Below are 15977 nucleotides of genomic sequence, written 5' to 3'. Positions count from 1 at the left end.
GCTTCTACAAAAATTTTCAAATTAAAAATGTAAAGTTTCTACGCAATTTTGGAATAATATCTCACCTTTTGGACTTTCTCTGGATTGGCACGAATTTTTCAAGACTAAAACTGGCCAAATTGATTCAGCCGTTTTCTAGTTTTACTTGGACATTTGAAAGAGAGCTCCATTTTTATATATAAGATATATATATATATATATATATATATATAAATATATAAGGTTGTCAAATATCTCCCTTCCGCCTTTTCGCGGCTATGTACAAAGCGCTACAGAGCTCGTATTTGGCAATACTATACATAATTTGAAAGGTCTTGACATAACCTACAAAACGACGCTATGCATGATTAGTTTGGATATTGCGTTCAACAGTTATAGACGTGTAAACATGGAGTTCACTAACGCCGAAATTCGCGCTATTTTAAAGTTTTCCTTCGTTAAGGGCAAATCCGCTAGAGAAACGTTCCGTGAGATTAATGGTGTTTTGGGGGATGGTACTCTATCACTTCGAACCGCGGAGGAATGGTTTCGACGATTCAGAGCCGGTGAAAACGACACCATGGATAAGCCAGCCGGCGGAAGACCTGTGACGACAAATACCGATCAAATCATGGAATACATCGAGTTAGACCGGCATGTGGCATCTCGTGACATCGCCCAGGAGATGGGAGTTAGTCACCAAACCATTTTAAACCATCTGCAGAAGGCTGGATACAAAAAAAAGCTTGATATTTGGGTGCCGCATGATTTGACGCAAAAAAACCTTCTGGACCGAATCAACGCCTGCGATATGCTGCTGAAATGGAACGAACTCGACCCATTCTTGAAGCGGATGGTGACTGGCGACGAAAAATGGATCACATACGACAATATCAAGCGAAAACGGTCGTGGTCGAAGGCCGTCCCAAACAGTGGCCAAGCCGGGATTGACGGCCAGGAAGGTTTTGCTGTGTGTTTGGTGGGATTGGAGGGGAATCATCCACTATGAGCTGCTCCCATATGGTCAGACGCTTAATTCTACCATCTACTGCGAACAACTGGACCGCTTGAAGCATGCGATCGACCAGAAGCGTCCAGAATTGGCCAACAGGAAGGGTGTAGTGTTCCACCAGGACAACGCCAGACCACACACTTCGTTGATGACTCGTCAGAAGCTACGGGAGCTCGGATGGGAGGTTTTATCGCATCCACCATATAGCCCGGACATAGCGTCAAGTGATTACCACCTGTTCCTGTCCATAGCGAATGCCCTTGGTGGTGTAAAGTTGAACTCAAAAGAGGCTTGTGAAAAGTGGCTGTCCGAGTTCTTCGCAAATAAGGAGGGGGGCTTCTACGAGGGAGGTATTATGAAGTTGCCGTCTCGAACAAAACGGCGCATATTTGAACTAAATCCGATCACTGTAACACTTTTTATAAAGCATTGAATAAAGAGAAAAAAAGCGGAAGGGAGATATTTGACAACCTTATATATATATATATATATATATATATATATATATATATATATATATATATATTCTACAAAATGTTCCCTTTGATCGATTCCAAATTTAGGTTTTTAATTTAAATAATCTAAATAAAATAACTATATAATCTAGAAAATGTTTTATAAATACTAATGAATATAAAATTACGCAACTAAGACTGGCCCAATTCGCACAGCCATTTTAAAGTTTTACCCCGATTGTTATATAGCTATATAAAATGGACATTTCTTCTTTATGAATTTGCTTGAACATATATAGATTTTCAACATGAGTACATATTGTGATAAATTTCAATGTGTTTATTTTGATTTTCCTTTTCTACAACTGTGTATCCAAATTAGTGGTATCTTTGTTATCACCATGACCACTATATAGTATGCTCGGGAAGTAATTGGGAAAAGACCCGATGAATAACAACATTAGTATCTAAACAACATAAGAAAAATTCTGTAAAAATTCTATTATTATCATGTGGGACATGTTTAACTATTTTAATTTTTTCATTGCAAATTGGAATTCTGGAAAAACTTCTTTCTATGCATTAGAAAGCCTATTCGGATGATGAAATCATGTAATATAATGCAAGTTCGTACTACTGATACTTTCCACTTTTCTGTGAACAGTGACATTTGTCAATCTCTAAAAATATAAATGCCAGGGACCATATAACTACAAAATTCTTTATAGTATTGTAATGAAAAATTTGTATTGTAAATAGATTGTACTATATATTCGAAATGATTACTTCCATATCTATTTAAACTTATGTGGATAATGTGAGCTTTATAAGCAATTTTCAAACAACTTTGTTTTCGAAGATTTTTATGAATATGATTTCAAAAATTACTATCTGTATTATAATCCAATTTTCTTATTCATATTGCTGTCTATTATAACTTGCAATAAGTGATTAGACAGAAATGTCTATGGTGTCCCCTTCGATGAATTCCAAATTTAGGATCTCAATTTGAATAACCTAAATATAATTCATAAAATGTTTTGGTAACACATTAAACCAATAACTACTTGCACAGCACAGCGTTTGAAACAAAATTATTTATTTATTCTTTCATAAGCAAGCCTTAATCAATATGAATAGTATTATTTCAAGCTCTTGATAAAATAATACAAAAAGGCAGTGAGCAAACACTTGAGATTTAAATAAAAACCTCATATAAAATCAAAATAAGCATTCTTATTAACATTTAAAAATATATAAATAATTAAATTTTAAAATTAAAAGAATAACACATAATCTGTTTTAACTTATCAAAACCATTTGACATATGAGTAGTATTCATCTGTCATTTGAATAATATTGTGTGGGAAGCCATTTTGAATCAAGTGCTGTTTACCAAAAATTTTCAAATTAAAAATGCGAAGTTTCTACGCGGATTTGAAATAATTTCTCACCTTTTGGACTTTCTCTAGATTGGCACGAATTTTTCAATACTAAGACTGGCCAAATCGGTTTAGCCGTTTTTGAGTTTTACTAAGACATTTGAAAGAGAGCTTCATTTTTATATATAAGATATATATTTATATATAATTGATTTTATTTTAGGTACAACAGATACAATAACTGGCCACGTAATAGAGGAAATTACAGTTCATACTCGAGCCTATCAGATCAAAGATATCATAAAATAAATTATAAGAACAACAATATTGCTAATATAATTAACATAGAAGCTGAATCAAAACCAAAACCCAAAGCTAGCGAAGAATCAATAAATCAGGTAACTTGAGCTATTATTTACTGCATCGCATTTTATTATATTATTTTTTCCTGACTTGTAACCTAATTTTAATTAGTTGTAAGTAGTATTTGCTCTTAATATATTAATAATACATACATTAATATACACTTAATCGTCCGAAAAAAAACACATTTTTCTAGAGTTTTTTTTGTGAAAACTATTAAATATATCCAGGGCCGTGCCTGGGTATGTGGCTGCCTGCGTGCGAGCATTTTTTGGCCGCCCTTGAAAATAATATAATAGGAAAATATCAAATATGTTCTCGACTTGTAATTTGTATGTTTTCTCTATGTTTCTAGTCATTCTGAATCGTTCGAGACCAAATTTGTAAAAAAGTGTGTATATGAGCCGATTTTTAATTTTTTGTCAACGTTTTCATTCGATGTAACTAGATAACGACTACCGTCTGTCAGTTTTGTACAACAATCGGCCAAACCGTTTCTAATCAATAGAAAAGTCTACAAATTTTCGTACATGTTTTAGCCAAAAATTCTGCATCGTTTTTAAACATTCAGAAACTGTTTGAAAGATATCATTTGTAAATCGTGCTGATTAGTTTTAAGAGATCGGACGGATCGTTTCTTGGTATTTAATTGTTAAATATTCATATCAATATATTTTTACGATGATATTTGGCGATAGAGATCATGAACTATATAACTAAATATTTCGACCTTACGACAAGTCGTTTTAATTTTCAAAATATTATCACAGTTTGAAAAAATGAGTAGCACTTTTTTACGTGAGGCAAAATTTCATCCTTGGTCGACGTTTTTTTAAAAATGCGCAATCTTATTTGAAAACATCTATGAAATTCAATAAGTACTCGTGCTGGTTACTTTTGCTACAAGATCGGCCAAGCCGTTTCTTTAGGATTGTCAAAAGTGTCAAATTTTTCGTCTACGATATAGTCTAAATTCGCGAATCGATTTTGAAAATCCAAAAAGCATTACAAAGGTACTATTTGAGAATCGTGCTGATTAGATTGTGTCAATGATCCGTCGAGTCGTTTCTCAGTTATTGATTAACAAATTTTTTTGGTGCTTTTGGATTCTGTTCTTAATGAACATACTACACGTTTTTTTCTTATCCAATAATATTTAATTTTGAAACCATTTATAAAAAATAACTAACATGTTTAAAAAATTTGTACAAAATTGAATAATCTGCGACAGTTTTTCACATTGCAATGCACTCATAAATTAATATTTTGTTTATAGTTAAGTAGATTATTTACACGTGTTCAAAAATACATGCATCTTACATTAAGGCAATGTTACACCTTACACCAAGTTTATAAACTTATTAATAATTTGGAAACAAAACTTTCAAAAGTCGCTTTTTAATACGATTTAGCTTTCAATACGCCCGCCTTCGGCTGATTTTGACTACGGTCGTCTTTTAACTCAGCGGATTTTCAATACTATTAGTTTGGCCGCCTCTTAATCTAGCCGTTTTTCAATTTGGCTGCCTTTTGATTCCGTGGACTTTCAATGCGACCGCTTTTTATTACGGCCGCTTTTTGTTATGGTCGCTTTTCGTGTATTGGCCGCCTTTACATTTTTTCGTTTTTTGATTTGGCCGCCTCTCGGCCGCCTCCAAAGGCGGCCGCCTGCTTGCGATGTTCGCACTGCACGCTGGCCAGGCACGGCCCTGAATATATCAAACATTTTGCAATATTCGTCGCAGTTATCAAACTCGAGTTAACTCGAGTTTTTTCTAGTCAGCTTTTCCGGCCTCAATTTATTGCAAACCATGCAAAAATCGATGTCTTCATTTGAAAAAACGATGATTTTCTTTGTTTTCTTTTTTTCTCAGCTGATTGTGAAGTATTGGCCTTATTGGAAACTTTCGCGATACTTGCGATTTTTGACGCTGTGCTGCTTCTGCCGCGATATCTCTGTTTTCAGGAGATGTAATATTACGCGTTTACATTCATTCCGTACAGAGTAGGTTTACAACCGCCTCTACATTCATTCTGTACATAGCGTAAGAATTTCTCAGCAAAATTTTTAACGCGTGTTCATTCATTCTGTACAGAGTAGGTCTATAACCGCCAAATGCTTTTTAAAATTGAGCGAGTATCAAAATGTGATAAATATGTGCGCAGTTTGAGTCTTAGTCATTCGGGTGGCTCACTCCACCATGCGACCCAAGTCTGTCCACCTCAAATATATTATCAAAGAATGCGCTAACTTTGATGGGTACACATTATTTTTCGCTAATTACTAAAGTAAAGTAGGTACATTATTTATTATTAATATTATTCAAATTAATTTTCTCAAATGTTACAGCAGTGTTGGTTATTATCTTTTTTTTGGAAAGAGGTAACATTGCATTTAACTTATACACAAACATTTATAAGGTCTGTTATTAATCCGCTTTTTTTGTTGTCATTAAATGATAACAATAAGGAATATCCATACCAAAAGTTTACAAATGAATTTAATCTGGTTTTCCCAAAGCCCGACATTCTATAAATTAGCCGGTTGTTTGAAAAATAAAAATCGATCAGCTAATCCAATGGTATCAGAAAAATATTGAATTTAATATTTTACATACCAATAATAATATGAAAATCAATCCTCGAAAAGAATATAGAAAGAACGGCAAAGTGATAAATTATTTAATAACTAGTGGTGTACTGCATCGTGCCTTAAGGCAAATTGTTTGTTTTTTTCAGTTCGATATATTTTGTAAATATGCTTTTTTCAATGCAATCGCACTGCTTTAGCTGCATAGAGACGCAATATTGAAGCGCGTAAGCGCCGCATCGCCGCCTAACGGTCAAACGATGTTACGAAATACATAGAAATGTAAACAAAATTGATACATATTATCAAAATCTGCATAAAATATCTGATAATTAGATAGCATATGTCTAATGATAATTTTTGACTTCACGATGGCATTTTTTTACTTTTTTTACTATATCTCCGAAACCGCTAGACCTGCCTTCCCAAAAATTTAATCAGTTCTTCATCTTGTCACTACAAGTAAAATGTTTTTGCCCCGTATCTTTGAAACGGCTAGACCTGCTTGTGCCAAAAACTAATCAGCACGTATCCTTATTAATAGGAATCGAATGATTTTTAAATAATTGAAATCGGTTGAACCGAAATTTTCCCGAAATCGCGACAAAAGTTTGTATCCGCACATGCACACACACACACACATGCACACACACATACATTCATTTTTTCTAAGGTATGCCAAAATGTTCAGACACCTCTATAACGTAAAGATATATAAAAAAAATATTTTCGATTTTTTTGCGATTACTATAACTTGCCCCACGGGAAATTAAAAATATTTTATTCTATAAAATGTTATTACGTTTAAAAATTTTACCATATTTTATTCATATAACTATATTAAAATTATGAAATTGAATTTGATTCTCAAGTTTTTCATTTTTCATTTGAGCCATAAAAAATATGAGTCATCGGTTTGGATTTCAATTTCCCTGTCTAAATCGACCTGCACGACCCTTTCTGGTTATGAGGAATAATATAGATATATAGAAGTGTATTCAGAGACAAAGTCCATTTTTCAGGGTAGTTGCTAATATGATGTAAAACCTGAATACTTTGTTGCAACTGACTTCGAACTACGTTTGAATAATATTTTTCAGCTATTTGTTGGTGACAAATTCCATTTCGAATTCATCTCTTGTAAATGTGCAGCTGTAATGCTAAATCAATTCACTATTCGGCCGATGCTGCCGCAAAATAGACCACTGTTATGCCAAGGCTATGATATGTTTAATTTCTCATACTAAATTGTACCATATACTGCCAAAATGCCATGTATTTGCTGTACGATCAAGCGTTTTTCACATAAAGTATGCAAGTTCAATCGTATGTTATTTAACATTAATGAAAAAGATCCAGTTATCATAAGATCGTTTTTGACATTTTTCTATCTGCCAACCTGACATAACCCCTGATTGCACAGCAACGACATGGCTTTTATCAGTATTCAGAACGATTTTGTATGAGAAATGGAACGTAACACAGCTTTGCCATATATATTATATTTATATATTATATATTTATATAACATATATTATATTTATATAACAAATGAAAATTTAAAGAAAATTAAAACGAATTAAAATTGAAACAAAATCCGTAGTATCACACATTTAAAATATACGAAATATGTTCACTAATGTTCAAAAATACGAATGAATTTTTGCTTGATCTAGGCGACCAAAAAATTTTACAACGACATTTGTTGGTCAATTTTGTCAAAAATTAATCGGTCTTTGCATTTTGGATGAGACGCATCAGACCATGTTTGTCTTCTGAATCCAACATTAGTATTTATGGCGACATATTAATTTCAGGTAACTTCAGAAAAAGTTTCAGAAAATGTACAGGAAACACCAAATACGTTTAAAAATGATGAACAATTGGTTACTAGTTCAAACACAATACATTCACCCGTACATGTGCTTTCCAGTGATGATGAAAAATCTGTCAGAAACCAGGAAACCTTGCCTGTGACACGTACAGGTATACTTTATCATTTAAACTAGATTTACGGATGTTATATTGTCACTGACGTGAGCCAATTTAACTCATGCAAAAAGATGAAAGTTTTTGGACAAAAATAGTTTCAAGGCAATTTAAATAAAATGTTTATTACAAAAAAATTAAGGAAAAACATTTTTTACATTGACTGGAGAAATGAATTTTTGACACATTAAAACTTCCAATCAATTTTTTGAATAAGTAAATTTTGTTTGCATTGTGATTTAGTAAAGTAATGGCAAATATAAGGCATAACACGACATGTATTTGTAGTTAAAAAATCTGTCAAATTGAATTAAATAACTCTATCTGCCAAACATATACTGTATTGTATATTATTTTAATTTCTGGCACACCTCAGCTGCTTTTTGGCAATAATAATGTAAACTAATTCATAATCATGAATATATTATATTCTAATATTGTCTAGACTCATAAGTGAACTGAAATTATTGTCAGATGACAGTTCTCATTTGTTTTCAATACTAAACCATGTCTGAATTATTTTCAATGTCAAACAATGACATGTCGTATTTTGCAATTTTTTCCATTTAATAATACAATATTACAATAGTTTTATAATCATTTACATTCTAAAAAATTTCTTCAACAAACTTCAGAAAGATTTATCAAAATTAGAATAATCGTTTAGGAGGAGTAACTCGACTTACACTCGTATAGAAGAATTTTATATATATAAGATATTAAAACGGGTGTGTTGAGGCAGGCAATATCACCATGTAAAAAAAACTAAAGCACTTAGGAAATCAGCTTTATTTATCTATACGTTTCAGTCTTCATCGAGACTGTCATTCAGTGGAAAACTAAAAAGTTTTTTTTTATAATTAATTTATAAGAGAAAATTGATACAAGATATTGGACTTAAAGATAGGTACTTACTGATACAAACAATTTAACACTACACTACACTAATTAACAATTGTATCACCAAGTTATCAGTAGTTCAAATATTTAAAAATAATTATGAATTAGGGATAAAAAACTAAATTTGTAATTTGAATTGTGTTTACAAAGATTTTTTGCAAGCTGGTAAAAACATATGGTTTCGGAAATTAATAAAAATGGGTCACGCTTTCTTCAGTAATAATATTGTTTGAAAAATTACAGAGCGATGAGGTGTCAAGTCTCTTGTCGATTGCTTTATTGTTTAACGATATTAGACAACCTTCACTAAATCTACTTTTAAATATATTCAAAATGTAATATGTTCTGTGAGCATTGTTTTATTCCTGTGTTGAGATATTCTCCTGTGTAGATTTTGGCTAGTTTTGCCAATGTAAAACCTTTGGCAATTTAGGCAATTTAATTTGTATACTAATTAGGCAATTTTATTTGTGTACTAGTAAATATTATTGAAAGAGTGTTATTTGAGGTAAAGACAACTCTAATATTGTGTTTAATGAAGAGTTTTTCCGTGCGTAGTTTAACGAAGATCGTTTATAAAGGCTAAGGTAATAGTTTCTACCTAATTTTTGCGGTTTCGATTTTCAGTTGAAATGTTATGGCGGTTCTGGAGGTATAAAATTTTGTTTTTGGTTATGGATTGGATCAAATGTTGAGAATAAGAATTTTTACTTAAGATTTGTGATGCTAATGAGAGGTTATTCTTCAAAAATTTGTTATGAGAAAGTAGTATATCATAATCTATAATAATATAATAATATAATCTATAATAAGAGGGTAATACGAAAGATAGTTTACGATCGACCTGAGTAAGTTGGTTTATGATACCAATTGGTAATTATATTATTATTTTCGCGGTCAAGCTGTAAGTCTAGGAAGCTCATAGAATTGTTATTTTCAATTTTGAAAGCAAATTGCAAAAGTTTGTTGTATGAGTTAAAGTAATTTAATGTTTTGTTATATTTTCATTTTGATTATAATGTCATGTACATTCCACTAGCTTCTGCTTTTCTTAAACATATTGTTTGCTTAAATCTTATCAAGATCATGTTTCTTGACAGATGTCCTGAAGATAGAAGGTACCTAATTCCAAAACGTCGTCAGTAAATAAATAAAGAAATGGTTTGTTAAAAAACATTTTTTATTACTTTTTGGATTCTTTGTTCGAAACTACAATATATATATATATATATATATATATATATATATATTTATATATATATATATATCTATACTAGCTGACCCGGCAAATGTTGTTTTGCTAAGTAAAAGGTATATTCTAAACAATTTCTAGAGAATCAAAAAAATTAATACTTTTAGTGTATAAGGATGTGTTGTTTGATTGCTACATACAATGAGTTATTATAAAAACAATAAACCCCACTAATTTGTCTATATTTTGTCAATACAATCAAACAGAAAGTTTTATACACTTTCTATAGAAAACATGGTATAATCCAATCCAAGACTTTGTTGGTATTTTGACTTGTTGATTACGTTTCAAGTTTTTCAGATTCTTTTTAGATTCGGGATTTTGTGTATAATTGTAAATAATACTACTGAACTTATAAAAAAATTTCAAATTTCTGCGAGGAAAGATAGAAAATGAATTAAGTCTTCTTCTTTAACCTCCTTTTTGAAAAGTTTCAAGTAACATTCGATGAATTAAAGTAAATTTAATAAAAAGTATATATGTATAACAGGGCGATGCGCAAATGTCCAATTTGACTTTGAGCAAATATTAATTATATTATATAAATCAAATCAATTATATCACAACGTACAACATTTCAAACGTTCGATTATCTGTAACTCTGCCAGTTACTTCATCATTGCAGAAATGTGCTTTTTTGCTGCCTTTTAAAAATTTGTTATTTAGACCTTTTATCCTATAGGCTGAGTAACGGCCGGGTGGCAAACAGGTTTAATGTCTTATTTTAATTTTAAAGGTATTATATAAAATAATTAAATTTTTAACTAATGCTAAAAAACTACCAACGGAAGGAAATACTTTTCTTATGGATTTTCAAAGATTACTGTTTATCTCCCAATAGCAAAGTCATGAGAATCAAGGTTATAGCTGGTTACACATTTTTTCTCTCTATTTCCAAATACTGTTGTTGAACGATGCTAAACTTTACTGGTTTTTGAGATAATGGTTACCTTATTAATTGTGGACCTTATTAACCCCGGATCTTCATATATTACTATCGATTCTTTGATAAATTTATAGAAAATGTTTCCAGTTTATTCTTCAAAATTAGTGGAAATTAACCATTAGTGAATTATATTTTACATTGCATTATCCAATGATTGCTGAAGTTTTTCATCTTTTTCAATTTATAGCGTGATTTAATGCAACATGAACGATACCTGACTGTGTCTAAAATGCATGGATTTTGACATATCGTTTATAAGGAAGTCCTTCAAAATTGTAGGACATCAATGAATCATTTTTCTGCTATACTTGTTCTAGTTGTAGAATTTATGTTAAAAGTTTATGTGAATAATAATACAACCGTTTATGCAGAAGGATAAAAACAGACTGACTGATTATATATTCTTTAACTAATCACATGCATTACAAACATTATTAACAATCACTTGTTTTACATAAAACAAAAGACAAACATATATACATAAACATAGTAGACACAGAGCGTTTAGTATCAAACTTCAACACTAGTATCAGAACTGTTGATACACTTAATTGAATGCGAGCATTATAATCAATTTTCAAAATATTTTATTCCAGAGAAAATGTAATTTTGTGCATTGACATTTTTGCAGGTGTGTATTCCAAAGTTATATTATCAACCGAATCTTCTTATTTAAGTTGTGATCTGTTATATCTGGTAATAAGTTATTCGACAAAATGTCCCTTTTGATCGATTCCAAATTTAGGTTTTTAATTTAAATAATCTAAATAAAATAATAATGTCTAGGAAATGTTTTATAAATACTAATGAATATAAAATGATGCAAATGACAAACCATTTGGCATATGAGTAGGCGATTCATTTGTCATTTGAATAATATTGTGTAGGAAGCCAAGTGCTGTTTACCAAAAATTTTCAAATTAACAATGTAAATTTTCTATGCGCTTTTGGACAATCTCTGGATTGGCACGAATCTTTCAAGATTAAAACTAGAAAGATCAGTTCAGCTATTTTCCAGTTTTAGCTAATCTAACATTTAGTCGAGTTTCATTTATTTATATATACTAGATGACCCGACAGATGTTGTCCTGTACCCACATCTACATTTTTTCAATATTCTATACTAATATTTACCGTTCAGTTAAACATAATAATTATTGCTTTTCGAGTTACTATTTACACAAATGAGTGATGTTAAATGTAGAACTGCCTCAAATAAAATTATGATTCTCAATTTCCACAGTTAACACTTTAATTATCCCTTTAACAAATATTAAAATATGTTTAATAAAATTGTATATTAAAAACTATACACTGCAATTTATAGAACAAATTTATTTCCAATAGTTCAATTTATTTTAATGCCAAGGGTTATTCAATACGACGAGTCACTATAGAAGTGTGTGGCTCGAGCTTCTATAGTGACTCGTCAGAAACTCCAGGAGCTTGGTTGGGAAGTTTTGATGCATCCATCATACAGTCCGGACCTCGCACCAAGCGATTACCCTCTTTTTCTTGCATTGCAAAACTTTTTTAGTGATAAGAAATTGGCATCAAGGGAAGAGTGTGAAAATCAATTGCTGGAGTTTTTCGCTAATATGGACCAAGACTTTTATGAGAGAGGCATAATGAAGCTACCATTAAAATGGCAACAAATTATAGAACAAAATAGTGCATATTTGACCTAAATCGGACAATGCAAAACATGTTAAATAAAGTCTTGAAGTTCACGTAAAAATAATGGATTTCTTTTTCCCCAACCCAATATAACAAACGTATTCTGAGTGGATAATAGATATTAATTTGGAAATATGAACAAACAACACTCTTTTTTGCACTAATTTATTAAATAATAATTGTCACAAACGTTTCGAGACTAGGTTTTGTCTCATCATCAGTGTGTTATAATTTAAAATTTAAAATATGGAAACCTAAATTAGCATCATGTGTTATTCGTTACAAGTCGCACGATACACTGTCTTCTACCACACCAACGATCGTCCGAATTCTCTTACCACTTTAAAACCACTTGAAATTGAATAGTCACGCAATCAGATTGAAAAGGAAGGGTTAGGGTCCAGTTGAAAAATAGATGTCGTTAGGAGAAAAAATGTTCTATTAATGAGACGGTTTGTTTATGAAATTTGTTTTAAATTGTTATAATTAAAAATATATGTACATATATATATATATATATATATATATATATATATATACATATATTTTTATATATAATAATAATTTTTATATATATTAATATATATACATACTCATATATACAAATGTATACCCAAAGTACAAAACATCACATATACAAATACCTATATACCCACAACATACACATACATATATAAATACACACTTATATATGTACATACACACATATTCACAAATATTCACACATATATATATATATATATATATATATATATATACACATATACGCACATACACATATATATACACACATACATACATAAAACGGACACAACCACTAAAGCTGTTATTTGGTCCAGTAGCAAACTCACCTTCCAGGGCACAATTACCAAACGCAGCGTCGGATTTGTAGAACAAATTTATTTCCAATAGCTCAATTTATTTTAATGCCAAGGGTTATTCAATACGACGAGTCACTATAGAAGTGGCTTAATAGATGGCATCCGCTTCTACAGCTGCTATGCACCACCTAGCTTCTCCTTTGTGGAATTTACTGACTTTTTGGATCGACTGACCGAGGACGCTAAGCAACATCATCCAGTTGCGATAGCCGGAGACTTCAACTCCTGGGCAGTAGATTGGGGCAGCAAGTACACAAACGCACGAGGAAAAGCAATACTAGAAGCTTTAAGTAAACTAGACGTTGTCCTGCTCAATAGTGGCGATACGCCGACCTACGCCAAAGGCGACGCAAGCTCGATTATAGACCTCACTTTTGTCAGCACTAGTCTCGTCAGAGGTAACTACAACTGGAGGGTGATGGATATGTACACAGCCAGCGACCACAACGCAATACTTTGGAAAATATCGTCCAAACAGAATTTTGAAAGACCTATCAAGCAAGTTAACTGCGCTGGTTGGAAAACGAAATCTTTTGACCGAGATGCATTGCTAGTAGCTCTTGATGTTAGCCCGATCAACACTGGATGCGCGGAAGAAAGGACCAAAACCGTGATGAAAATAATGACCCAGGCTTGTGATGCCAGTATGCCCCGAATGGGTGGCATAAATTTAAGACCTGCCGTCTATTGGTGGAATGATAACATCAGTGTCCTTCGTAAAGAATGCCACAAAAAAAGAAGAATAGCACAGCGTGGCTATAAGCGACCTAACAGCGATGAACTAATCGCAGAGTACAAAAAATCTCGTCGAGAATTGAATACGACCATCAAAGAAAGTAAACAAAGATGCTGGAAAGATCTCATTAGTGAGTTGGACAAAGACGTTTGTGGTAGGCCTTACAAGGTGGTCATGACACTGCTGAAAAAGCAACAACTGCAGTCGCCTACGTGTCTTCGTTTTCTTCGGAAAGTTGTAACTGCGCTGTTTCCACAGCAACGCAGTTTCAGCTACCAGTTGGCCTCAACTAAACTAGATGGCATCCCACTAGTCACTGAAGACGAGTTAATGGAGGCATGTAACCGTATAGGAAATAATAAAGCGCCTGGATCAGATGGTATTCCTAACACTGCACTGAAAACCATTATTAAGGCAGCGCCGTCGTTATTTCTAGACGTTTACGTTACGTTAACACATGCTTGAAAGAAGGGACTTTTCCCAGTAAGTGGAAGCAACAGCGGCTTGTACTTCTCCCTAAGAAAAATAAGCCGCCAGAAGAGCCGTCATCTTACCGTCCGCTCTGCATGCTAGATACGGCTGGTAAGATATTGGAACGAATAATTCACCAAAGAATTGAGGCTGTCGTTGACCCACTTCTGGCGGACAACCCGTATGATCAACCCTGGACGCAATAAAGCTAGTTGTCGATACTGCCAAAAAAGCAATCGAAGGAACAAGATGGAAGGGAGGTACAAAAGAGTACTGCCTTGTTGTAAAATACGAGGGTCATGTAAAAAATAAGGTTCCCACATTTTTTTCAGGACTGAGGCATTTTTTATTGCAATAAATGTGTATACCATCGGAAAGCTTGTATTTCAAACTATTTCTCTACATAGTCGCCAGATCTTTCATCACATTTTTTCTGAGGAGTTTTCCACTTCTGAAAACCCGCTTCGAAGAACTCCGCCGCCACGCCCTTGCTCGGTCTTCTTCTCCGGCGATTTTCAATGGCTTTCTTGAGTTTTGTTAGTGTCTCGCAGTACTTGTCCGAATTTATAGTGAACCTTTTAAGCATTACAACTCGGTAAGCAAGACACATTTTCGGTTCCAAAATTCGATGGCCTCCCGCTCCTTTGCTCGTCGTGAACGTCTATGCGTCCTTCGGAGAACTCCCTGCACCATTTGAGGACGTGCTGGACGCTGATGCAAGTTTTGCCATAAACTTCTTCCAACTGTCTATGAATTTCAATAGGTGTAAGCTTCTTTGCGTTTAAAAATCGAATGACTGAACTGATTTCACACCTGGCGGTGACGGCGATTGCGCGCTCCATCGCGGATGGCTGTTAGATTGGCACTAAGCTTTGCAGTGATCTTCCAGGTAGTTGGAATGGAGTGGCATGGATCACCAATGAAAATGGTGTTTCCGGATTTCCCTTAGTATCTCGCGCGGCGAGTGTACAGCGTTGGGAACCTTATTTTTTACATGCCCCTTGTAATTGCCGAATTTATCGGGAAAACGTCTTAGTCTTCTGACAATCTCTGCAACAAAAGTCTCTCTAAAATTTTCGATAATATCGATAAAAGACTGATAGGACTGTAGGAACTAGCAGTGTGATGGTTTTTGTTTGGTTTAGCGATCATAATAATTTCTGCAGTCTTCCACGCTGTGGGCCAATAATTATATTGAAGGATGGCGTTGAAAATATTTGTTATATATAATATACTTTTAGCAGGCAATTCTTTTATCATTTTTGGAGTAATTATGTCCATACCTGGCGAAGATCTGTTTTTCTACTTTTTTATTTGCCATAAGACTCCATTTGGTGAAAAATG

At 32.9% G+C, this 15977-nt stretch overlaps 1 protein-coding gene across 1 annotated transcript in view; it reads left to right on the top strand.

The window, feature by feature from the left end:
* Positions 1–15977, top strand: part of LOC113371414 — a 292058-nt gene that overhangs the window by 52213 nt on the left and 223868 nt on the right. Inside the window, exons 3-4 of the mRNA XM_026612042.1 lie at positions 3052–3226; positions 7599–7767. Coding sequence (XP_026467827.1) covers positions 3052–3226; positions 7599–7767 — 344 coding nt within the window. The remainder of the gene's footprint in view (positions 1–3051; positions 3227–7598; positions 7768–15977) is intronic.

This window comes from Ctenocephalides felis, unplaced genomic scaffold (genome assembly GCF_003426905.1).
Source record: "Ctenocephalides felis isolate EL2017-DRISC unplaced genomic scaffold, ASM342690v1 CF-g0.4_SCAFFOLD_01492, whole genome shotgun sequence".
In the NCBI taxonomy this organism is placed as follows: Eukaryota; Metazoa; Arthropoda; class Insecta; order Siphonaptera; family Pulicidae; genus Ctenocephalides; species Ctenocephalides felis.
This window is presented reverse-complemented; position numbering and strand designations above follow the sequence as displayed.